The sequence below is a fragment of the Sinocyclocheilus grahami genome, unplaced genomic scaffold, assembly GCF_001515645.1.
Source record: "Sinocyclocheilus grahami isolate Dianchi unplaced genomic scaffold, SAMN03320097.WGS_v1.1 scaffold981.1, whole genome shotgun sequence".
Lineage (NCBI taxonomy): Eukaryota > Metazoa > Chordata > Actinopteri > Cypriniformes > Cyprinidae > Sinocyclocheilus > Sinocyclocheilus grahami.
The window spans coordinates 199,504-225,038 of NW_015506160.1; the positions used below are offsets into that span (position 1 = coordinate 199,504).

At 42.2% G+C, this 25,535-nt stretch overlaps 2 protein-coding genes across 6 annotated transcripts; both read right to left on the reverse strand.

The window, feature by feature from the left end:
• Positions 1-149: 149 nt before the first annotated feature.
• Positions 150-10,477, reverse strand: LOC107565090 (EH domain-containing protein 2-like). The gene is made up of 7 exons (XM_016250280.1): positions 10,113-10,477; positions 8,576-9,051; positions 6,195-6,371; positions 4,225-4,322; positions 1,804-2,216; positions 1,402-1,566; positions 150-1,319 (listed from the first exon to the last, which is right to left on the reverse strand). Exons 2-7 carry the CDS (start codon positions 8,794-8,796, stop codon positions 762-764), a joined length of 1,632 nt encoding a protein of 543 aa, XP_016105766.1. The 5' UTR covers positions 8,797-9,051; positions 10,113-10,477; the 3' UTR covers positions 150-761.
• Positions 10,478-11,325: 848 nt separating this feature from the next.
• Positions 11,326-23,860, reverse strand: LOC107565091 (glioma tumor suppressor candidate region gene 1 protein-like). 5 transcript variants are annotated; one of them, XM_016250284.1, is made up of 15 exons: positions 23,769-23,860; positions 22,150-22,195; positions 22,001-22,046; positions 21,399-21,464; positions 19,153-21,165; positions 18,808-18,993; positions 15,813-16,430; positions 15,258-15,474; positions 15,096-15,178; positions 14,845-14,970; positions 14,701-14,750; positions 14,297-14,445; positions 14,092-14,186; positions 13,893-13,995; positions 11,326-13,736 (listed from the first exon to the last, which is right to left on the reverse strand). In XM_016250284.1, the coding sequence occupies exons 2-15, from the start codon at positions 22,188-22,190 to the stop codon at positions 12,064-12,066; spliced, it is 5,466 nt and encodes a 1,821-aa protein (XP_016105770.1). In that variant the 5' UTR covers positions 22,191-22,195; positions 23,769-23,860; the 3' UTR covers positions 11,326-12,063. The 5 variants fall into 5 exon arrangements, with proteins under 5 accessions (XP_016105770.1, XP_016105768.1, XP_016105769.1 ...); XM_016250282.1 differs by having other exon boundaries at positions 13,893-13,998; XM_016250283.1 differs by lacking the exon at positions 23,769-23,860 and adding an exon at positions 23,640-23,755 and having other exon boundaries at positions 13,893-13,998.
• Between the last annotated feature and the right edge of the window lie 1,675 nt (positions 23,861-25,535).

A 25,535-nucleotide genomic window follows, 5' to 3' on the forward strand; every position in this document is an offset into this window, starting at 1 on the left:
ACAGAAGCTTTTTACAGGAGTAAAAAAAAAATCCCCCTTTTTTTTTTTTTTTTTTTTTTTTGCTTTAACGTTTGATTTTATATATATTTTGTGTCATTCGTTCATAGTATGCATAGAGCTTATTCTATAAAAAAAGAAAAAAAAACTGATCACATATAAAGCATATCTAATTTTTTTTATTTTAAAAGCAAAGACAACAACATGCTAGTAAACTGATTTACATGTTCCAAAACAAAGTCTCAGAAAGGTTTTCACTTGCCTCCTCGGGTCTGCTGTCAAAGGAGTTTCAGAGTTTTAAGTGCTTGACTTCACATTCTGATTTAGTTGACTACATTAAAAGCCACATGGAAAAGTATGTAAAGCCAAGTCTAGAGATTTCTACAATAAATGATGAAAATTAATGTCTTATCTACAAGAGTTTGTTTGCTATCCCTTAGTTCAGGAGCCATTATAAGTCATGTGTGTAGCATTTCTGGATGTGATGCCATATGATGTTACCATCAGGAAAAGAATGGTGACAGATGCCAGATTCTTTTCAAGTGACTGAGACAAGTCTATGGTTTATCACAATGCTCTTTGGCTTCCAGCTGGGAATCTTTGAATTGTTGCATTTCAACCAAGAATACAAAGTAAGACATTAATTGCATGTTACAAAATGGCACCAAAATACAGTGAATGGAGACGCACTGCAGCTGCTGTGGAGCTGGACAACATGCAGGAAGTGCGGACAAGTATCAGTGGAGGCCATGTAGGTGCATTGTCTAAGCATCAGAGCCTTTTTGCCGACGCTTGGATGGTGGTACGAGACGGGCAGGCAGCTCAGGGGGCAGCCCGTGACCCTCCAGTTTCACTTCAATCAGGTGGCTGGCCAGGGCAAACTCCTCGTCATCCAGCATGCCGTCGCGATCCACATCCGAGAGCTTCCAGATACGGCCCAGCACAGAGTTGGGCAGCCGTGTGCTCACCATCCAATCTTTGGCTTTGGTACCACTTAGTTTGCCTTCATTCGGCGCTAGGTTGTAGAAGATCTCATCATACTTTGGCTTGTCCTTTGTCACCACCCATTCCTCATCTTCCTCACCCACTTCACCATTTTCATCCGCAGTCTCGCCAAAGGGGTCACCTTCCACAAAGGGTCCGGCACGAGTTCCCAAGAAGGCCCCACCTTGGACACCAGGTTGGACTCCAGCCTCTATTTCTTCCTGCCTAAGAAGGGGCATGAGTTTGGCAATGTCGGTAGACAACAACTCATCCAGCATAGCCATCAGGTTGGGCTTCAGGGCTTTGAACTTGGTGAAGTCATGTACCATTAGTTGCTCCTAAGAAAAGTCATTAAAGACTATTTCAAGCAAGAAAATTGGTATTTTAACCTCAAAACAAGGACCAGGTGGTTACACTAACCTGCATCTTGGCACAATCAGGGAAGTCTCCAGGAGAGATATGATGCTGTAGCTGAATCTTGGAGAAGATGACTGGGAGTTGGTAGATCAGGTTCTTCTTCTTATTGTCCTTCCTGAAGACAGACGGCATCTCTTGCTTCAAGTAACTGATGATATGGGCATGCACCTGTGAGTGAAGCACAGTCTATTGACTTTCATTGTATAGACACAAAACTCTGAAATATTATTCAAAATATCTTCTTTTGTGGTCCACAGAAGAAAGCCATACAGGTTTGGAACGACATGCAGGTAAGTAAATGATGACTAATCCTTGGGTGAGAAAACCTTTTAAGTGTTTGCATTCGATCAGTTTGAACTTCTGACATCACAGTTCCAACAAAGCGGTCATGACTGATATACTGACCCTCACAAGACGTGCCCTCTTGACCAAGTCATTAAGTTTGCGTAGGGCTGCATTGCGTGGCAGATTCTGGATATCAGTAAACAGATCTTCCTCCTCCAACTCAAACAGCTTGCGGTTGTCGGACACCATAAGAGGTTCAGACCAGAAGGACCCAATGTACACTCTCAGAACCTCAGGAGTACCAAACACTTTCCCCAGAGACCACATTAAAGCTCCATACACCCGCATGAGCTGCTGGGTATCAACCATATCAGCCTTGTTCAGCACAACACGGAGTTTGTCTTCATTCCCCTTGAGGGCCCCGATAGCCTCTGAAAATTCATCTGAGATCTCTAACTTGTGGGCATCAAAGAGAAGGATGATCCGGTCCACACGTTCAGCAAACCAGCGGAGAACTGCTGGGAAGTCATATCCTACAAAATGAAAGAAGAGGTAGAACGCAATCACTGGAATTTGGTTTTGATTGCTTCTATTGTCCTCATTTGTAAGTTGCTTTGGTTAAAAGTGTCTGCTAAATCACAAAATTTTAATATAATGTAAAAGTAAATAAGAAAACTAAATTGAAATTTTAAAACAAGCCCCAAATAAAATAAATCTCTTCATATAAACAAACTAAGGCTTTGTCTGTGCTCTTTCCATGTAAAATTAGAGGCAACCACTGCATTTTAATCATGATCCAAACAAAGATGCTGCATTCATGCAACATGAGTAGTTTTTAATCTAAATTAAATTGTATAATTTCGAAATTTGAAGCAAAAACAAAATGGTTTGAAATATCTGCATGAAACGGAGGACGAGCTGAATGAAACGCAGATGCACTCTCTGCCTGCAGGTGGCGCTTAAAGCGTTTTCTTGGTTTCGGCTGTAAACAAAGCAGCGCTGCACTTATGAACTTTAATATGCATTATACAGAGGCAAGATGAAAAGAAAAAATACCATCTAAACTTTTCTAAAGACAGTAAGTTCCTCTCAGACATGCATTCATATAACCTCCTGCACCTAAATGAATCGCGATTTGTTTAGCATCTCAACCGATTTGAATCGTCACATATTTGAATCGATTTTCAACCGGCTTGCGGTTAATCGTTACATCCCTAGTAACTGCTCGTTTCCAATTTAACATCGACTTCTCTGATTGGTGGGACTCTTTTCAGTTTAAACTCACACTGGTTTGTGAATTCTAGAGAAGTATACCCTATTGCGGTACAACAGGGTTCTGTTGTGGCCTAATGGTTAGAGAGTCGGACTTGTAATCTGAAGGTCATGGGTTTGAGTCTCAGTACCGGCATAAATGTAGGTGGGGGGAGTGAACAACCAGAGCTCTCTTCCACCCTCATTATCCACAAACGAGGTGCCCTTGAGCAAGGCACCGAATGCCCAGTTGCTTCCTGGGCGCAGCAGCAAAAATGGCTACCGGTGTGTGTGCATTTGGATGGGTGAAATGCAGAGCACAAATTCCAAGCATGGGACACCATACTTGGCTACACGCCAGTCAGTTACTCACTCACTAACTCTGCTACTGTCCTACAGATTTCAGCTCCAACCCCAAACAAACATCAAGGTGTTTAGGTATTCTTGATAATTACTGGCAGATGGGTTGGAGCAGGTCTGGAACTGAACTATGCAGGAAGGTAGCTTTCCAGGAGCAGGGTTGGAGAACCTTTACAACCTTGAAGCTTATGACTTGACTAAAAGGTTTGTGACAGGATAGCCAACCCTACTCCTGGAGGGCTACCTTCCTGCATACTTCAGTTCTAGCCCTGCTCCAACACACCTGCCTGTAATTTTTAAGCAATCCTAAACACCTTAATTAGCTCCAATTAGGATTGGAGCTAAACTATCTCAAGATGGCTACCCCTGTTCTGTGGACTGTAATTCTGGAACCCAGCTGTTGTGCTCTATTGAAAGTATTTTTAAAAAAAATTAAGATCCTTTTAGTTCTTTAACAATCTTCTGGGTGATTATGTGCACATTTTGTGTGAACAATACGTATATGCTAAAATAGTTATGACAACAGTTGAATCCTCCAGACCCTCCTACATCCCCCAATACATGTCAGCCCTTCACATTCCTTCCCTGTCACACCTTAATACCTTACTTTCCCATTCTGTGCGTCACTTCAACTGCTGGAAAATATGTGAGGAAAAGCAGACATCGACCAGAAAGGTGCAACACTGATAAGCTAAGGTTACCCAATGATGTTCTCTGTAGGAGAGCCTAGAGACTGATCATCTGCTATTTACTCTGAAACAAACTCTCGGATTAGTGTTATCCTTTTTATTTATGCCAGTTAGTACCTAATACCAACACCGAATTAAAGAGACATTGTAGACCAGTTTAAATGAAGTTACATTTCAAGTGAGATGAAATTTGGCATAAAATACCTCCAAACCTCTCTCCCTACTTTTCCAGTCTGCTTACCTCGACTCACTCTTTGTTTGGCCCCGGAGAGAATGCCTGGGGTGTCAATGATGCTGATGCTCTCCAGGACCTGGTTGGGCATCTGAGCACATTGGAATCTGTCAGAGACAAAGATTTTGTATTGCATTTAGCGATGGAACCGAACTTTCAAAGTTCATTGAATGGGTAAGTCAAGTAAAGACTTCATGTTGATATATTTTGTTAAATATAAGATTGCATGTTCGGTCTATGATTTTTCTGCTGTTTTAGGCTGCAGTCGCCCAGTTGCGATTTGATTCCTTAAGAGGGCACAGCACAATTTTCAAACATTCAGGAACTCTTTAGTTAAAATCACTCTCCCCCTGAGAAAAGCTGAAAAATGAGCAATTACTCCTATCACAACTGTTGTGTGTGATCTAAGAAGCAGACTTCTAGCGTCACTCCTTCCAGGCCGATCCGTTGTGTGGAAGTGGTGCTTGAAACACACAGGGCTTCCTGAGGGAAAATGACCAGCGCTGCCAAAATCAAACAATACTTGCCACTAATGATCTGCGGCATTGAAAAGCATGGGCTCTTCCTGCTTTAAATGAGTTTAACGAGTGGACTGCTTCCCTGGGCAGGAAGTAGGAGAAAATAAGTTCTCAAAACATGTTTGCAAAAATACACCCAAAGAGCTCAGAGCAAAACTGTATCTGATTAAGACTCCCTGGCACTCAAGACAGCGCCTCCTCTGGTGTTGACAGACAACTACAAGCTAATTATGTTGAAACTTTCCTGGCAAGGTTAATGAGAGGACTGAGGTATTCAGGTGACCTGGACTTGAACTACAGCTTACTTTCCTCCAACTGTTTGGCTACTGCTTGGTATTTTAATACCTGACATTGCTCCATCTACTTCATTCACCAAATTAACATTGCGCTCATACAGAGGGTTAGAGATCTGTTCTAAATATTAGAACAATATTTTTTAATTAGTAAGACACACTGTTTCATTTTTAGTTCTATATTAAATATTTTAACAAAACTGCTTCACTGCTTTTTAATATTTGAAAAACGTTTGTCCGCCAAATCAAAGCCATGTGGTTTGACCAACATGCAGAAAATAAAACATAAATCAGGAAATTACATCAATGAGACCCCAGCAGACCCTCATGACTGTATGTCAAGAATAAAATATTACATCATTTGAATTTTTTTAATGATAAGGCACTTTCATAAAAATCTATAAAAACGTTTTTTTTGTTTTTTTGATTGACATGTATCCACTCAAATGTGTTCAAGGTGTAATGAAAATATGTTATTGCTTTTTACTTAGTTTTTACACCACATGACATTAAATTGAGATCTGTTAAACTTTGGTGTATTCCATTTAATTTGTGCTACATGAATGCTACCTTAAATCATGATGTTCTTTTTCTACATCATAAAGTTAGTAAGCAATCACACAGAACATGCTTGCAACTGCATAGCTAAAAAACACCTTGGCAACCTCATAGCAATGCCCTGGCAACCACCCATTTCAATCTAGCATAGTGTAAAGCACTAATCTTCAGAAATCACATTATCTTCAGAAAATGCAAAAATCCTTTCTTCATAAAATGTAAAACTCATAAACATTTGATTATTTAAAGACAAACTTTGAAACGAGGTCCACTCTTTAACCTCTGATAGACTCTAATGCCTCTGAATCATCACAGATTGCAGTTCTGCTTTAGGCACATTGGCGCTCATTGCCCTCTCTTGTGATCTCTCCCTTCCACAAGTTTTCCACAAATAAGGAAAGTCCCTCCTACCTTAAAAATTTGGCACGGACTCTTGAAATTCCGTAGAGCAAAAACTAACACACTGTTTCTCTGTTATCTTCCCTGCATGCCCAGAGTAAGCAGACAGATCAGTCGACACATTCTTCCACACAACCCACCCTCATTTCTCATGTCATGTCGTACATAGTGGCTCAGTGTAACATCTGCCTGTATGACCCCTGATATTCACCTGTTGAGGAAGGTGTTTCCAAAGGGGTTGAGCTTGCGGAAGGGTTTGTTGGGATCCACTATGAGGGCGTTTCCAGGAATGATTCCCTCCACGTCTCCGTGCATGATAGCAGTGAAGCAGTCGGTGGTGGGCTCCGGCCCTATACGACTCCCTGGGACATCTTGTTCCAGCAGATACCTGTGTTGACAGAACAAAGCCATGGTTACCGTGTTGACATGATCGTTTTTAATAACCGTGTGGTTCTACTAGAACAAACAAAACACTATGGAATAGTTTGGTTTAAAGGGGTCATATGATGCTATTTTAAAGATAATTATTTTGTGTATTTGGTGTAACAGCATATGTTGACATGCTTTAATGTTCAAAAACACATTATTTTTCAAATACTGTACATTATTTATGCTGTTCTGTTTTAAATCAATCTTAACCAATGATGTTCCTGAAACCACGCCTTCTTTCTTTGCGTGCACATTTGCGCGGCATTATGCAAATCTTCCCACATCGTGAGGTAGACATGTGGGGGCGTGTTAGAACGAGCCGTTTTAGGTAGGCGTGTCTGACTCTTAACTTTTATAAAGAATATCTCTTTGGATTTGAGACTTTAGTCTTTGCAACTTTACAGATCTTCTTTATGCACCAAGAGCTTGTAACACTCCAAAGAGAAAGGACAACTTGAAATCGCATCATATGACCCCTTTAAGTTCAGCTAAATGTGCAGTGGCATGCAAAGGTTTGGGAACCCCTTGCTGAATCTGTGAATATGTGAATAATTTTAACAAAATAAGAGAGATCATACAAAATGCATGTTTTTATTTACTACTGTCCTAAGATATTTTACATAAAAGATGTTGACATTTAGTCCAAAAGAAAAAAAAAATAGCTGAAATTATTAAAATAACCCCATTCAAAAGTTTGGGAACCCTTGGTTCTTAATACTGTGTGTGGTTACCTGAATGATCCACACCTGTTTTTTGTTTTGTGATGGTTGTTCACGAGTCCCTTGTTTGTTCTGAACAGTTAAACAGCACTGTTCTTCAGAAAAATCCTCCAGGTCCTTGCATATTTTCCAGCAATGACTGTATGATTTTGAGCTCCATCTTTTCACACTGAGGACAATTGAGGGACTCATACACAACTATTAAAGGTGTTTTTTTTTGTCTTAAAACTTAATTTGTCTTCCGGGAAACATGCAAGTATCTTCTGTTGCTTCCGAAGGGCAGTACTAAATGGAAAAAAAGATATTTCAACAAAATAAGAAAAATTTGGACATCCTCATCCTGTTCAAAAGTTTTCACCCCCAGCTCTTAATGCATCATGTTGAGTCCCTCAATCCAGGTCCTTGCATATTTTCCAGCAATGACTGTATGATTTTGAGCTCCATCTTTTCACACTGAGGACAATTGAGGGACTCATACACAACTATTAAAGAAGGTTCAATCATTCACTGATGCTCCAAAAGGAAACACGATGCATTAAGAGCCGGGGGGGTGAAAACTTTTTTTGTCTTAAAACTTAATTTGTCTTCCGGGAAACATGCAAGTATCTTCTGTTGCTTCCGAAGGGCAGTACTAAATGGAGAAAAAAAGATATTTCAACAAAATAGGAAAAATTTGGACATCCTGATCCTGTTCAAAAGTTTTCACCCCCAGCTCTTAATGCATCATGTTGAGTCCCTCAATTGTCCTCAGTGTGAAAAGATGGATCTCAAAATCATATTCACTGCTGGAAATGGTTCAAATATGCAAAAGATGCTGGAAAACTGAAGAATCTGCAGGACATGGAGGATTTTTCTGAAGAACAGTGCTCAGTTTAACTGTTCAGAACAAACAAGGGACTCGTGAACAACCATCACAAAACAAAAAACAGTCATAGATCATCCAGGTAACCACACACAGTATTAAGAACCAAGGGTTCCCAAACATTTGAATGGGGTTATTTTTATCATTTCAGCTATTTGTTTCTTGTGGACTAAATGTAAACATCTTTTATGTCAAATACCTTACTCGGGACAGTACTAAATTAAAAATAACATGCATTTTGTATGATCTCTCTTATTTTGTTAAAATTATTCACATTTTCACAGATTCTGCAAGGGGTTCCCAAACTTTCGCATGCCACTGTATTTCCATTTGGTAAATGGCCTAAAACCAACCCTTGAATTTAATACTGAGTTCAAACCAATGTTATATAGACAGAACATAGACATCACACATAGTGAGCTCCCAAGATCCTAAACCATGAGTGGACTAATACCGCTATCCAGGGCCATAACCACATAGACACCATAGCTTACGCTTTTGTCAAACATACCGTTATTTTAAACCCCTTAAAAGCCTTAGACTCAGAAAAGCCCTAGTAAACTGACTTATTTAGAGTCTTACTTGATGAAGGTAGTCTTTCCTGTGGAGTACTGTCCAACCACTAGCACCATGGGTTTGTTGTCAAAGTCGGCGTCCTCCAGACTCGGTGAGTGGAAGTCATGGAAGCAGTAGTACTGCTCCAGGGGCAGGAGTTTCTTTCGATAGAGTGACTTGAGGCCCTCGGTCACTGTTCTGATCACCTCAGGGGCCTTCTTGACATTCTTGCGTCCCCAGCGTGACATCTTCGCCTTGGGGGAGTATTCAGAGTTTCCTTTGCAGTTAATGTATTGCTGTGTTTTGCACGGTTTACGTGTCCTCTGGGCTGACTGTGACTCTTCTCTTGCTTACAGTATTTGTATAATGTACCCAAGCGTTCTGCCTTGAAGGTTTACAGTGTTTAAGGGATGTTTGCTGGAGTTATAAAGCAATAGTATACGATGTTATATAACGTTTAACCCCCGGGTTTCTTCTGCTTTAGTAAATGACTTTTTGTTTGCCTGAAAAACATAAAAAGGGTAAACGTAAGGTTGAATAGTTGCTTGTTATATTTTATACAGTAAATGCTGTAGGTGTTTTAGCTGTATATTTCATGTATTTCTTGGTTAACAGGCCTTGCTCCCATTAAAATGCCTAGCTTTTCCATTTACCTTCAAATAAAGAATCTAAACCGACGTTTTCAGCCTACAGGGAAAGTAGAGTGCATTGTCCATACATGTCCCTGGAAAAAGTTGGTGCTCATTTTGGAAACACTTACACACACACCCACCCAAACTCTGGGTCCACAAACACATTCATAACTTATTTCCGTATATTGAAAAGAGTGAGCCATGTTTTCCAACAGTGGAAAGTTAACTGAGTGAAGGATTACGGTGTGTAAAGGGCTGAACACACCAGCGATGTGTCAAACACAAGCATATTCAGTAGTTTTTCTTGAATCTAGACAGGATTTTGCAGTAATTCCAATAATGAGCATTTGGCTCACAGTAGATTCTAAACACTCCCTACTAATGCATCATGCTTATCAGGAGAACTTATTCTGAATCAAAATGGTTAGGTTGTGCAGAAGTAAGTGCACTCCAGAGAGACATGTTTCTCATGTCAAGGTTGTGCCAACCTTAGAGCCTTTGTTATCAATTGAAAAGAAACTAGTTATGTTGAAATAAAAGTTCAACTTTTGCGCAGCTGACTTGGCAAAAGGAAGATGGTTGGGATTTGACTACCGGTATGTAATAAGACTCACATGTTGCGCAGAAGATGGAAAATGCCTTGTGGCATCCTTCACCACAATTGCAACACATAGAGTTGAATTCTTTTGGAGAAGCCTTGAGCTTCAGTTAATTTCCAGAAGTATTACAAAATGAGAACACTGATGTGTGCCAAGAATCAGAGGAAAGGCCAAAGGCATTTGCTCCCTTTAGTACTTTTTCTTTAGTTCATTGATGCATGCATCCACCATTCTGAACTATATTCTGAAGCTACATTTAATCTGAAAGGGATTTTAAAGTGTAAAACACAAAGCAAAGGTACACTCCAAAAAGCCCACGATTTGTCGCCTTACCTGGAGAATGCTGAATCTTGGATTGAAATACTTGAAGAGATGATAAACCTTAACCACTCTTTCTATAGCCCCAGAGGTGTTTCTACACATCAGGATGTATCTTAGTAGAAGACTCTTTGTCCAAGGCACCCAAATACCAACAAGTCAAACGTTTCAAGTGATGGTTCTTCTCAGATATTTCATGTATTTCAGATGAGAGGTCTTGATCTGATCTGCTTCTGACTCCTCCAGCAAAATCAGCTCTAAGGCAAGCACACAAGTACTGCCTCTTTCCCTGCCTACGTTTCTCTCTGCACCTCTTCTTCAAACACTGCCTGACGCAGAAGCAGGGTAGAGCCCTGGACGGCGAGTGATGACAATGGGTTTAAACCAGGGTGGGGACAGGGAGTGAGGGGGCGCATCAACATGCTAAGGTGGAGTCAAGCGTTTTATAGGGAGACATTCATTTACATAAAGTACTGCCTGCAAACATGAGGGTGTGGTGGTGCTTGTCTTTCAGCAGACGCTGCACCATGGGGCAATGTATTCTATTATGATTTTGTTGGCTTTTGTTTGATCTAAGAGATCTGTTTGCAGAGCAGATGTTCACGTGACTCTTGATACTGGCATGACAGACCACCTTTGAGAGACTTGGCAGATCATCTATATTGTGCTCTGGTGCGCCTCTCTGACTCAAGACCCGATTAATCAATGCCCCCTACTGGCCAGTAAGATCATTACATATAAACAATGAAGAAATAAATCTCTTAAAAAAACAACCAAGTCAAATGGCAAAGAGAAACAAGTGTGATTGTTTCATAAAAGAAGCAAGGTTTAATTTACAGTTTTACTAAATGTACAGGTTTTTTTAAAAAGTGTCATTATACACAATAAATACAATACAAAATTAATCTGTAGTACTATACTTCAAATTCTTACAGTTCTATTTTTTTTCTTTACATCATTATTGTTCTTTTTTTTCTCCATGTCATTGCTTTCGCTGTGTTTGCTTCTGAACGGTTTGAAGAGCTTTCAGTGATTCTATCTTAATTATGTAAAAGTGTCTGAACATACATACGCCTACAAAAAAAGAAAAAAAGAGGCATAAATGAGGGAGGCTTTGTGTGTCTGGGAACTTTTCACACTCTGCACTTCATAGATGCAAAAATGGCTGTTTTTCAGATTTTCAATAATATTCTTCCCAGGAAAACCAGATAAAAAAAATTTTTTAATTAAAGGGTGACCACATTTGCTGTGCTATGTATGTTTGATTTGTAAATGTGCTCTTGATGCTGGAATGCGTTAAAGGTCAAGAGATTTTTTCTACAGTTCTGGTGACTTTTCTGTTTGTGAAAGCTTCATTGTTAATTCCTGTAGCTGGACAACCAAAACCAGATTTCTTGTCTTTGGGGAGATAGAGCACTATACTACTATGCATTAATGAGCCTCTACACAGTGATCACCAGTTCCCAAAAACATAATTCCATGGTAAAGGGTGACCATTCTAACAAAGGGAGAAGTGATCCATTAGTCTCTTCAAAATAAATTCTCCAAAATAACCAAATTAACTACTATATGACAGTTTTCATGATATCACTTAAAAAGTTCCTGCAATCCGCATACGTCACAGTAATTACAAACATTATTTATTAAATGAATGGTCATATATTTTTGTCTCTCACAAGTTGAGAGAAATCTTTAAATTGGGAAACTGACATAAGAACCGTCCCAGATTCGAACCCAGGAAAAAACAGAGGGACAAAATTTTGAAAATCATATCAAAGTGCACTTTTTATACTCTAGAAAGTACACTTAAAGGGCCATATGTAAACCAAAAGAACACATTTCATCAGCACAAACCACAGACAAACAAAGCAAACAGCTGATCATGGGAAAAGTGTCTCCGTTTGCTTCCCCTATCATTTGACATCCTGCTTTTCAGTCTTTCAGTCAACATAGGCTACAGGGGCTGTTATCTACTGTGCGTCTGTGAAACCAAATTCCCATTTTGTCCTCGGCCCCCTACCTGTGGATGCTGGGACATGGGGGTGGACGAGGTTGGCGTGGAGAGGGGAGGCATGGACTGTCTGTAGGAAGGATGGGTTTGGTGCTGATTAGGCAGGTTTTCCCCATGAACCCTCCCTAAAGCCCCTTTCCCTGAGCCTCCATGTCCAGGAGGGCCCTGTTGGAGGTTCAGTATACTGTCTATGGCACACTGCAGGTGCTCATTCAACGAGTCGTCAGGTGGCGGGCTGCCACTGGAGAAACTTGCATTGTCCATATCTGGGGAGTCGGACTTACAGCGTTTGGCAGGAAGTGTGGAGTCTCTTGTGCAGGAAGACTCTCCAGGAGAAGGTGGGCCAGGGGCATGCTGATCCATCCTGAAGGTTCCCCTTCCTCCCTCTCGGTTTTTGCTCCCTATGCCCTTCAACCGCCCCAAACCGCCACCTTTCTCTGCCTCGACCTCATCCTCTTTGTCGGAGAAATCTCTGTGATGTTGGTACGCATTTTTGATGCCACGGTAGAGGACATCCTCTACTGCTGCGAGGCTCTGTGACTCTGCATGGGGGTGGGACTGCCCATGTCCACCCTGCCTCTCTAGTTTCACGCTGGCTATCACAGTCCGTTCAGGTTGAGGGGAGGAACCTTGTGGCTGGGGGGAAGAAGTAATAGGGGGTCCTGCTGGTACAATGGGCAACATGTCTCCACCTCCTCCTGGTACTCCTGGCCTGCGACGTGGACTGATGTTCTCACGGTACGTCTTTCGAAGTGGGAGCCGGCAAGTGGTTAGTGGAGGAGTCGCCGTGGACGCTGGGTTCCGTTTAACTCCGCCTACCTCATGGTGTTCCAGAGTGCCATTCATCTGAGCCGTAGATGTGGAAGGGGACGATGAAGACCAGGAGGAGGAAAATGAGGGCGTAGGTCCACTTGAGGAAGTTGCGCTACTGGAGGCGGAGCCTGTGTGTGTGGTTACCGTAGTGACAGTGGAAGATGGGGTGGTGTAAGAAGTTGGGGGAGGAGTTCTAATGACTGTGATGGGTGGGGTTACATGGGTGGGCTTGACTTTCTGCGGCTGCTCGGGGGTCGGCGGTTGTGGCGTGAGTTGGGATTGGGAGTGGACCGGATCTAAAGCAGTGTTGTGAACCACCTTACTAAATCCCGCCTCCTGTTTGATCTTCAGCTTCAAACCTATACGCTGGCGTGCCTCGTAGGTCTTGATGGGCGGTTTGCTGGTCCGCTGGGGAAGAGCAACATCATCGTCATCATCAGCAGGGCGGGAGGATGGAGTGCGGCTAAAGGAGGCACTTGGCGTGACTGGCTCTGCAGATGGCCGGACCACGGGAGCAAGTGTAGGGGTGGAGCTGGTGGACCAGGATACCGACGCTCCCCTACCACCTTGCTTGATCACCAGCTTGGTAGGAGGGAAGAGGGCAGGGGTAGAAGCAGGAGTCGGGGCAGCAGCTGGAGTAGGTGCAGGGGTTGGGGTTGGAGCAGGGGCAACAGCTGCAGCTGGAGGAGGTGTGGCTGCCACAGGTTGACCTGCACCCGCTGCTGATGATGAGGCGGTTCGTACAGAACTCAGCTCCACCTTTACTGGTCTCACAACACTGCTGTCCAGCAAACAGGAATTGGCCACAAATTCTTCTGCAAAGAGTATGAGACAAAAGTGATTAAATACCACACCATCAGAAAACAGTTTGTTCTCATTTACAATTTACAAGCTATTGGTCGAGTAACTGTCACAGTGGTCATGAAGCAATTTCATGGCAACTTTAACTTGCATTGAACCTTAGTCATTACCTGGTTTCTCCTTGGCCAGAACCCTATCCTGATTAAGAGCAACCTTCTCCTCCTGAATGAACATCCGGTCAATCATAACCATCTCTGCAGAGGGACCCAGCCTCTGCTCAAGGTAACAAACACACAAGATGCCAATGAATTTAGGGCTCATAAGGTCCAAACATCAAGAGAGGTCAAGTGGGTGAGATTTAAATGATACCTTTGATTCCTCAAAAAGCAGGTGACGATATTTATCCACCATTGCTTGCGTGCGCTTCAAGAGTTGGCATGAGACATTCTCAAATTCATCATCCACTGGACAGAGAAGCATAAAGCAAGAGTTACACAGCAGCCCTAAAGAGGGTGCCACACAACTACACTACAGGACCTTAAAAGAGTGTTCACAAAGAGGTATGAACATTTACCTTTGCGGTAGTCTTCCGGGGATGAAGCCATGCCTTGGTACAGGTGGTACGGCAGCAGTCGATGAAGTTTATCCTCAAATGAGTGGAAAGGAGAGCTGTAGTCAGGATGGAGAACAGAGCCTTGCTGTTTTCGCAGCTGTTCCAGCATCCTACAAACAGATACACAATCATGTGAGTGGGAAAACTGCTGATCTTTAAAAAAGCCTAGTGCAAAACAACTAGCAGGTCATCAAACAAATGGCTTCAAACCTTGCATGAGGCATACTTAATGATTTGTGTTCAATGACTGGCAAACAGTTTTACAGTACTCATCCCTTAAATGCCACTTTGTCATAATTTATGGGCTTATTCTTAGATTTAACTAATAACATTTGCAATGTATGCTATTTATATGTATATAATACCTAGCTTCTTTGCTTGGTTCCAAACTAAAAGGCCTTTTTAATGTGGAAGTCTGTGGAAAGACAAGAGATAACAAAAGATTACCACAAATAAAACATCATCCAGTTCATTTTAATAGTCTTATGTAATGTGATTTTGAACCTTACCTGTGTTTGTAGAGCAGGTGGTGTAGGTGCGGACATTTGAGAGAGTGCAGTGCCTAAAACCTGTATCTGCAAACCTGCTTTACTCAGAGTCAGACCACCAACTGAACTTATGACTCCTGGCTTTGCCTGCAAACCAGAGTCAAGAGAGTGTTCAAAATTGAGTAAAGATAATTCTGCAATATCTGTACTGCAAAGGTCAATTATCCAGCTGTAAACTACAGTAAAAATACTAACAACTAAATTTCTCTCACCTGAACAGCCTGCGCAAGGTTTGGAGTTGTGATTCCCTGGTTCACTGTAGCCCCAGCAGAAAATACTTGAGTGTCATTTGCACCTAAGGTGAAGATAACACATTGTAAACATAGGAATATTTGAAAGTGAACATCTAAAGAATAAACATATGGGATCCCCACCTGTAGTAGAGGACTTGACAAGCACAGACTTCTGCTGCAGAAGGGACTGGACTGGCGCTTGGATGGTGACACTCGCCGTTGAAGTTGCAGCTTGGACTGAATGATGATCTGGCATTTTGTTGAACTGGTTTGTAGCCTGTTGTTGAGAGGCCTGGGCTTGGGCTTGGACTTGTGCCTGAGCTTGCTGCTTAGCCTGGAGAAAAATGTTTTGCTGGACCTGTATAAATCGCAAGCACATAGATAATCATTTTAGTGGAGTTCATATGGGGGGAAAAAATAAAAAAACAATTATGGAGATTTGTAAGAGCAGGAGCTCTTACCTATTTTTTACCTAATTCTACCTGCCTTACCTATTACCTATTTTTTCATAGTAAGTAGTAGTCCTGCCCACAGTGGCACCTAAATGTTAACAAAGCTCTGCTCTATATAACGGTGAATTAACCATCAAAAATGTGCTGATGGCTGATTTTGTCAGGTATTTACATTTCAGTGCAAACTTTGTTATTTCACAATCAGTTAGAGCACAATATAAAGGCTAAGATGATGACGTAATACCTGGTGAAGTTTTTCCAAAAGCTGCTTTTGCTGAGGAGAGGGCTGTGTGATGGATGACATGGTCTGCAGCTGCGCACTGACCAGCTGAAGGTGATGCTGTTGTTCCGCAGTCAGCCCCGGCACCACTGTCACCTGCTGTTTCACCACTGCAGCTGGAGGCGAGCTCACAACAGGCTGGAACTGGAACTGTGCAGGAAGTGGCTGTGGAGGCTTCGGGGAACAGGAGGAAGGAGGTATGTCTGGCTGCAGGGCGGTAGGCTGAGGAAGAACTTGAGGCTGGAGCTGCACTTGTACTTGCTGAGGCTGCTGCTGTTGCTGTTGCTGTGGTGGTTGCGGAGAACCTCCGATCTGATTGTGTATGATAAAGAGAGGTGGTAGAGAGGAAGGCGTGCAGGAGCGCGAGGGAGTCTGTGCCTGAGACTGAGGCTGGGGCTGTGACGGAGGCCGAGACTGCTGGTGCTGGTGAGGAGACTGGATCTGCTGCCCGATGGTTATGGGAGAAGCTTGGGCAGGTTGAGGACTGTCAGTCAGGGTGGGTGTTGGTGCAGGGGTGACCACAGGCTGAGATGGGGAGGCGCTTTGGATCTTTATAGACTGTGAATGTGCTGCCGATGGAACCTAGACAGCATAAAAAGAGGAGGAGGAGAAAGAGAGAAAATAGTCAATGGATGTTTGGTTAATCAGCCAGTTCATATTTTTAATTCATCATTTTGGGAAAATATATTTTTAGGGATGCACTGAAATTTCAGCAACAGAAAATGACACCTTAATACAGAAAAATGTTTTCAATAAAATCATTTCAACAGCAATATGAAAGTGAAAAACACCTTGTCAAACTAACATTTTGCAATACTGACATTTGAAATTCAATTCTGCACAGCAAAAAAAAAAAATCGTCAACATAAAATAGGAGACATGTTTTCAGGAAGATCTGGATTTTCTTATCTATTTGTTTGAGACTTTTCCTCACTTCTCTGAAAGACTTTATCAGTTTTAGATGATGGGTAACCTCTTCGCTAACCACAACAGTTTACAATCACTGAGTGAATTAGGGAAGAACTTCTGTAAAAACATATCAAGTAGTGAGGCTGAGACACTATACAACAAGCAGATGGGAACAACAGAAAAGACAAAACAATGCTTAAAGGGATAGTTCACCCAAAAATGAAAATTCTGCAATTAATTACTCACCCTCATGTTAGTTCCAAACCCACAAGAACTTTGTTCCTCTACGGAACACAAATTAAGATATTTTTGATTAAATCCGAGAGCTTTCTGACCCTGCATGGACAGCAACGCAACTACCATGTTCAAGGCCCAGAAAGGTAGTAAGGATATTGTTAAAATAGTCCATGTGACATCAGTGGATCAACCGTAATTTTAGCTCTTGGATTTCATCAAAAATATCTTAATCTGTGTTCCAAAGATGAACAAAGGTCTTACGGGTTTGGAACGACATGAGGGTGAGTAATTAATGATAGAAATTATTTTGTGGTGAACTATCCCTTTAAATAGATGCGCAAATTCCAGGTGCTTCTGAATATATTATAAATTACATTTTTCAATTATTCACTTCAGGAAATGACAGAACATCAGATAACTCTAAATGGCTTCATATTTCATGCTGTTTTCCATTTAATTTTAGACCGTTTATACATTAATGTCCTAATGATGAAAATATCAATTGCAAGAGTTTCTTTATATTACGGTTGTAAAATTCAGTTTCACAATCATTTTTAATATATGCAAATAGTACCAAAAGAATAAGAAAAATAAAACAGTATCTGAGTTTCAGTTTCAACCAAGAATTTCACTTCAGTGCATCACTAAAACAATGACTAATTTGCAATCGTACCTATAAAGTGCAAAAAAATAAAAAAGTGGTGGGAAAAAAAACACAGCAACAAGCAACAATAAACAAATACAAGTAGGATAATACAAAAGCAAGAAGAACAGAAAGGAAAAATCTATTTTCAAAATCCCAAAAAGACAGTTTTCGTAAAGACTAAAACAGCTGAAATACTAAAATGTACAAAATATCTAAACTGTACATAAGGTACTCATCTAACAGAGATTATTTTTGGGGGTGGTGGTGGGGTGATGGGGGGGGGTTGTTAAGACAACTGACATGAGGACAATTTTTGTAAAGAACAACAAAAATTGGTTCACAGAGAACAGACAAAAAATAAAAATCTAAAACTAAAACAGATTTGCTGGTAGAGGGCAAAGGTAATTCAGGGCAGCGAGCAAGTGATCAAGATCAAATCTTTGAAAGTGATCTTGAAAGGAATTAATTTCATTTCTCTTGGGGAGGCTGGGTGGTGGTGGGAGGGGGGACTGATCGAGGATAAAAACAGCAGTTACCGAACGTGAGGGTAGCAGAAGTAGTGAGTAGACAATGTTAATATGAATGGACAGAGTGAGCGGCAAAGATTTACAGCAGGGAAACTAATAGGAAGAGCCATTGCTACATCATGACATGCCCATGGGAAGATGCATGAAGATGATGCAAACACACAAACGAAAAATAAAGTCCCTAGAGTTTCATTATTGCATGTGACACCATTTGAAGAGTAACAACGGCACTGCACTGTTATTTGCAAAAACCCATATCCCAGTTAGTGGAAGCTTCCTACTCAAAAATGATCATGCAAATAACAGCCGGAAAGAAATGAATATTGAGGGCAAGGTATAGCATGCAATAATAGTACTGATTAATGGACAAAATAAACCCATTACACTATAATTATAGTATCAATGAAAGAAATGGATAACAGTGAAGATTGCAGAAAGAAAGACTTGATGAAATCACAGGCAAAAACAAGAGTGAGAATGAGTGAAAGAGCAATAAAAAGGAATCCAAGCCTGAGCAATGACAGTAGAAAGACAAGGGGATAGAGAAAGAAAGGGAGTTCTGCTGGGAGACAGTGGTCCAATACGCAGCAGTGGCAGCAACAAGTGGGTGGGGCTTAGCGCGGAGCATGAGCTCATCTACCTTGTTAACCACTGTTGCCATGTGGGCGGGGCCAAGAGAGGGGCTGGGACTCTGCCTCTGCCGAGTCTCAGCTAACAAGTTGTCATGGCCTGAAGGGGCGGGACCAGAACTGCTGCCGCTGACGATAACAGATGCAGGTACACCCACAGCGGCAGGTGGGTCTTTTCCTGCTTGCTGCTGTTGGTCCTAACATGGGTACATTTATCGGTTCAGGAATGGGAGAGGTAAAACAATCATCCAAACTGGTCAGAGGTCAGCTTGGGGCTCAAATGTTGTTATGTTAGCTTATTAGCAAAGACACACAGTTTGCAAACAACAGATAAGGTTTAAAGAGAGCACACTGACCTGCTGCAGGAACATTTGAAGAGACTCCTGACTAAGGATCATGCTGGAACCAGGTGATGTGAACAACACCTTTCCTGGGCTGTGCTGGGCCTGAGGACCCAAACCCACCATTGAGGATGTGGATGTGACCATAGTTGGGGATGGAGATGAAGAGGAAGGAACCGAAGCTGCTACTGAAACCTGTGGAGTCGTCTGAACCGTGAGAATTGAGGGTTGCAGTTGGGTCTGTGCTGATTGAGCAGCAGGGTCCGTAGAACCACCCAATACCGTGATACCCTCTCCTGGCTGGCACGGCGCCATGGCCGTCGACCCACTGTTACTGTTATTAGGGATGCCTCCAGATTGTTGCAACGTCTGTAAACTGACTGCTGGGCTAAGACTCTCCACAGACAGGGAATTCTGTATCGGCATGCCCTGGATGACCGTTTGTACATGGCCCGTTACCGGATGGGCTTGTGTCTGCGTTTGCGCCAAGGACACCGGCATTTGGAACAGTGTGGGCTGACCCATCTGACCAGGCTGGAGCTGGATGTGTCCAGAGAGAATATGGGCGGCACCAGGGTGACCTTGTGAGGCCAACATCTGACCCAGGTTGATGTTCTGATTGGCTGTCAAGATCTGATTAGCGATTATCTGCCCTCCAGGCCCCTGACTGGTAATGATGTGACCCCCGGGATGCTGAGTCAGGATCTGACCTCCTGCCTGAAGCCCCGGTAACAGGAACTGGTGGTTTTGGCTCTGCAGGACAGTTTGCGAGGGAATGACAATGCTGCCCTGCTGGTTTAACAAGTGAACACTGAGCGGTTTGCCAGACGTTTGGGGGCCTTGTTGCTTAAAAAGCGCTTGAGAAAACTGTGTTCCCTGCGACGTGGCCTGTGTGCTCAAGACTACGTTTGAGCCAGGCTTCCCGAGGAACGTTACATTCTGACCAGCTGATACTGGGATCTGCTGCACTCCCAGAGCCTTATTAGTATCATTTGGCAAGGCATGTGGAGCAGGAAGCTGTTGCTGTTGCTTGAAGACTTTGGGTTGGATGGCACCTCCTTGCGGAGGTTTGGGCTGTATTGGCGTTGGCGTTCGCTGGATGATGACGTTCTGCATAATTTGGCCTTGAGGCTGGGTTTGAGATCCAATTCCTGCACCCAAAGAGGCATTACCAAAACCCACAATGCCACCAGCAGTGGCCATTGTAGTTGAGCTGTTGTTGGTATTTGTGTTGCTTAAGCAGACAGCCGGCCCATTTAAGGCAGGGGACCCTAGAGTGGCCTTGCCCCCTTGAATTAAAAGTCCACCTCCTGAACTCAAAACAGAGCCTCCAAGCCCACCCTGCGTTCCAGCGCTTGCTGCCTCAGGCCCAGGTTGATGCAGTTGGTAGCCACCCATGGTTTTCGCCAAGATCTGCTGCCCAGATGGATTTATAGTCATTACAGTGGGTTGGCCCACAACTTGAATTTGTCCAATGCCCAACGGTCCAGACTGACTGCCATTCGGTAAGGCCTGAAGGCTCGAAATAGGTTGAAGGGTTACATTTCCAAGCCCGACTTGCTGTACGAATGGCTGGACGCTGATAGCTTTGTTCATGACCTGGGATTGTAGCTGCAGGCCTGGATGTGCCAGGACTGAGCTGAGCATGTCTTGGGTGGCATTAGAGGGTGCAGTAGAGGTGCCTTGGTTTGAAAAAATCTGAGTTGCACCTCCAATGCCCACCCCAGACAGGCCAGCATCAGGCAGGGGTTGGACCACCTGCGTAAGGCCAGTTAGCCCAAATTGACTGAGGTCAAGCTCAGCATCTGCCTCTTGAAGGCTCTGTTCTGTGATGTTAGCCTCTGCCAGGCTCTGCTGCAAAATGTCACAAGGCTCATGATTTGTCCCAACACCATTGCTTCCGTTGTCTCCTCCCGGCGATCCCCCCAAGATGTCATCTTCCAGGAAGTCCAAATCAACGCTGACTCTTGGAAGGCCTGGCTCATTTGTTGACAGCTGAGCCTGTGGCTGGACCTCAGGAACGTGGCCCTGGAAGAGACAGAGAGGCCAATGTTAGCCATTCATCCTAGCCACACTTTCAGAAGGAAGAAGGAATTAAATGGCAGGTATGAATCTGGGATGGTGGTAGGCCTCTGAGACTGACTGCTGTAGATGCAGATCTGCTGCGCAATGCATCTGAGTTGGATGGTGGGGCTGAGGAAAATGTACTACAAAAAAGAATGGAGAAAAGGAGGACGGCACAAATGGGGGATATTACTCACCCCAGTGCTGGAGAAGAACGAGCTGGACGGGTCACTTGAGCCATCCAAAAGGTCATCAGTGTCCAGCTACAGACAGACATACCCAGGATAGGCCAGGCAGAAATCACCACAGCACACAGACAGACAGGCGTGTGAAAGCGACAGGGAGCAGATGCATAAGGGGCAAATAGGCAGACAAAGAAGGAAAAGCAAGGGAAGAGCAAAGTGAGGACAGTGCACCAATTAACCAGAACAAAATGCAGGCATAACCAAGTTAAAAGGCCAAGCAAACAGGAAAGAAAACAGGAGTCAAAAAACAGGAAAATTAGATTAGTGTGTCATATATGTGAATTAACCAAAGAGGGAAAAAATCAGGACTGAAATTAAGAGGGGCAATTATGTTCTAAAGAAAAGGTCAATAAGCTGGACAACCGGTTTAGGGGCAGAAATGTAAAAATAACCCGGAGAGGATTAGGAGGTTCGGGGAATTCTTGTTGGGTGAGCGTGCAGTGTTTTTCTGTGATGTATCTGTGTTACACTTTCAAAGTGGGATTTCTGCCTTGCCCACCAGTGAAGCTTGCAAAAAAATCAGATTTTTTTCCCTTCCCACTTTCAGTACTCACTTGTGTTTCTGATCCATGAAGAAAATCATTGAGTGCCTGTGGGTCACTGTACAACAAGAAAGATGTTATTCAGCTGGGTTTACATACAACCAACATTCAAACTTATGTGAAAGTTATCTGTCATTTTTGGTGCAACAGAGTGAACTTACCAAATTACATCTAGCAAGCACCTGCCATCTTCATCATCCATGTCAACTGTAAAAAAAAAAAATAATAAAAAAAAATGCACAAACATTAGCCCTGTGAATATTATGTCCTTTTTTTTTAACAAATCGGCTAAACATTACAGAGAACTCAAAAGCAAATACTTCCTCAGTAGTGAGATGTAGGTCATTTAATTCACAGAGACAATTTGATATTTGAATTGGACCATGCAGACGAATGAAAACAAAGCAGAACAATTAACATAAAAATTCATGAAAAGTTATTCAAGAATTACACTGTTTCAAATCCTATCAATTTCAATCTAAAGAAAATAAATCACACTGTTGACAAAAAAAATATTAAAGGCAGACTGCAACGTAAAAATGCAAGGCAAGGTAAAACTTTCGTTAGTGAGTGTCATGTGTCAAAAAAATAAAACATACATTTATATAAAAAAAAAACATGCAAACAAGTCAACAAGCTTTTGGTATTATCCATCCATATATCCAAGATTGTTGAATCATGAAATTAATATTAACCCAGCATTAAGTTGTTCTGGTGAAATAAATGAATGATAACAAACACTACACGGGTCGATTTAGGTTCAATACAAACGTATATTGAAATATAATACTTTGTATATTGATAACAATATAAAACGAGTGAACGTTTTCACATCCTTTGAAAGCACAGCAGCTGAACTATAAGCGCGAGACAAGCCGAGGGAAAAGCGCGCGCTCATCACCTCACACTGCCTCACAGACAGAAAAACACACCACCGAGAGTCAAACATCACCATTTACAGACTTTTCTGTTCAATTTTCACCACTTTGGCGAGTCGCTGTGCTGTTCCTGGTCACAGTCTCGATCTAAACAAATCAAAACCACAAAATGAGGACGAGGTAGGCGGGGACGCCGCTAATGTTTGTTGGGGGTTAAACAATCTCTGCGAAGAGCACGCAGACCATCATTAACAAACATCTGCGAGACCGTCTTCCGTCAGAGACTTGTTTTCGGGCATTTTGAGAGCATCTCGCATCAGAAGAGCACCGGAGACGTGACTGGACACTCTGGACCTGCAGGACACGGCGGATATTTTGCGCATTTGTAAAGCTGTAATAACTCGCTCGACGTTCCCACTCGTGCACATGCTTTTATCTGCAACCATTTTGCAAGTTTAACCGCACAACACGCCTTTAATTCGCCTTTTTGACGCTCGTCCTGCAGAAGATTCAGTTAGCTGTGGCTAGCTAGCTGTAATTTGTGCGTTTACAGACGCAATACGAACAAATCTGACCATCACTGACTGTAAACACGTAGTATTTCTGCCGTAAGAGCGCATTCACTGGAGCCAATGCACACAATTGGTGAATATTTGGTGTTCTGGCTCCAATAGACGCAAATGCGTAGCCTATCTTTATCCCTGCTAAATATGAGTTTATGTTGGAATACTCTTGGATCAGGGGGTATGCTTGGGAATTCGCTGTAAAATCACCGTATTCGCCGAGCTATGCAGCGGGCCGGCTATATGAAGCAGGAAGAGGTGAGGTCCGCATGCGAATGTTGCAGCATTGCAATAGTTATTGAGAATTATAGAGAAATCGCTACATTGTATCAAACTCACCCGAGACGATAGAGGTGCAGGCGGCGCGGGGTCTCCAGTACGGCCCTGCACGGGCTCCGCGTCAGGACCCAAGCATAGCGCTCACAAGCAGGAAACAGAGGCCCGGCGCGATCGCCTGATTAATAGATAACGCCACACTGTAGTTGTTGTTGTTATTATTATTACTGCGGCAATACGCGTTTGTCCTTTTACATCGACGCGATATTATGCATTATTTGTGTATCGGTTTCACTGTAAAAGTAGGGAAATATTGTGCTTCATTAAATTGAATAACATCTGGTTTTGCGGTTGTAAACATAAGACAAGATACAGCGTTAAATGACAATAGTTTAAATATGATATGAACAACAATATAGACAAGATAACACATTACCTAGACATTCATCTTTTGATAAATGTATACATAAGCTAGACTGTAACACTAGATTTCCTATAATTTAATTGCAATATATATATATATATATGTATGTATCTGCTCGAGTTATGGTAAGAAAGAAAATAAATGTAATTGGTGGGATTTAAAAGAACACAAAAAGTCTTGCTTTTTTTGTCAAATAATGTTTACTACAGTAAAGTTCAGTTTTCTACTATTAAATGTTTTGTGTGTATATATACACACAAAACATTTAATAGTAGAAAACTGAACTTTACTGTAGTAAACAAAAACAAATATATATATATATATTAGACAATTTATGATCTAGCTAATTACATAAAATGAGTAATCATCCTCCCCAAGAAGAACATTTTCCCACAACAGTGAGATGGCACTAAGTTGCGAGGATGGAGTCTCTCCACAATAACAAACAGGCGGTTGTCTGTACAGCTTCACCTTGGGTCCGGATGTTTTTATGACAAAGGAGTCTGTTTTGATGAAACACTGGGGCCTGTGATTGGCCCTCTTTGTTAAACATCACAAATAAGGGGTGGTGCGACCGCAAGCATTACAGTGGAGGATTGGCTTCTTTGTAATAAAGGCTCAAATTAACCATTTGACCCCTCACATGAAGGCATTTTTATGAAGTATGTATAAGAGGCGTGGTCTTCCCTCTTGTTTACCTCCATTGATTGGTCGCATTTGAAGTTGTGCTTGAATGTTGCTTACAGTCAGGGTGTGGCTTGGACCTTCACGATCTGGTGCTTTAAAATCATCGCTGCCTGGCGTGACAGAAACATAGCAGTGAATAGATTTTCATCTGCCACCACCACCCACTCCTTCCTCTTTGTCTCCTTTCAACTGCGCATGTCCTCGCATCGTCCTTCCTTCGGCCATGCCATAATCGATCGGAGCAGTATGTAACTCAATAATTCTCATGATATTGCATCGATAGATTATTACAAATATTCACATTCGAGAGCAACCTATCTAGTAATAAACTACACTAGTAATGTTGTCAGTCTCCAGCAGAGGGCGCCGGTGCATCATTTTAAGACCACCAACCCCACCAGCTCCACTTTAAACGGCGTGAGCGCGCATAGAAAGACTAATTATTTTTTGGGTATCTTTTTTCTCTGAATGGAGATGCTCGTTTAGGTTGCTGTTCTTTCTCCAAAAAGCGATCCCGTCATTGTACTTTAAAAATTTCCCTCATTGCATTTGAAATATATTTCATAGATACAATTTTAACAGAGAAATAAAAAATATATATATTTATATATATAATTTGATTTAAATTGTTTCAATTTGTACTTGCAAAGTCTGTAAATGTGAGAAATATGCCAAGAACTTGATGTTGAGTTCTGTCATTTTGAAAGTTCAATTTTAAA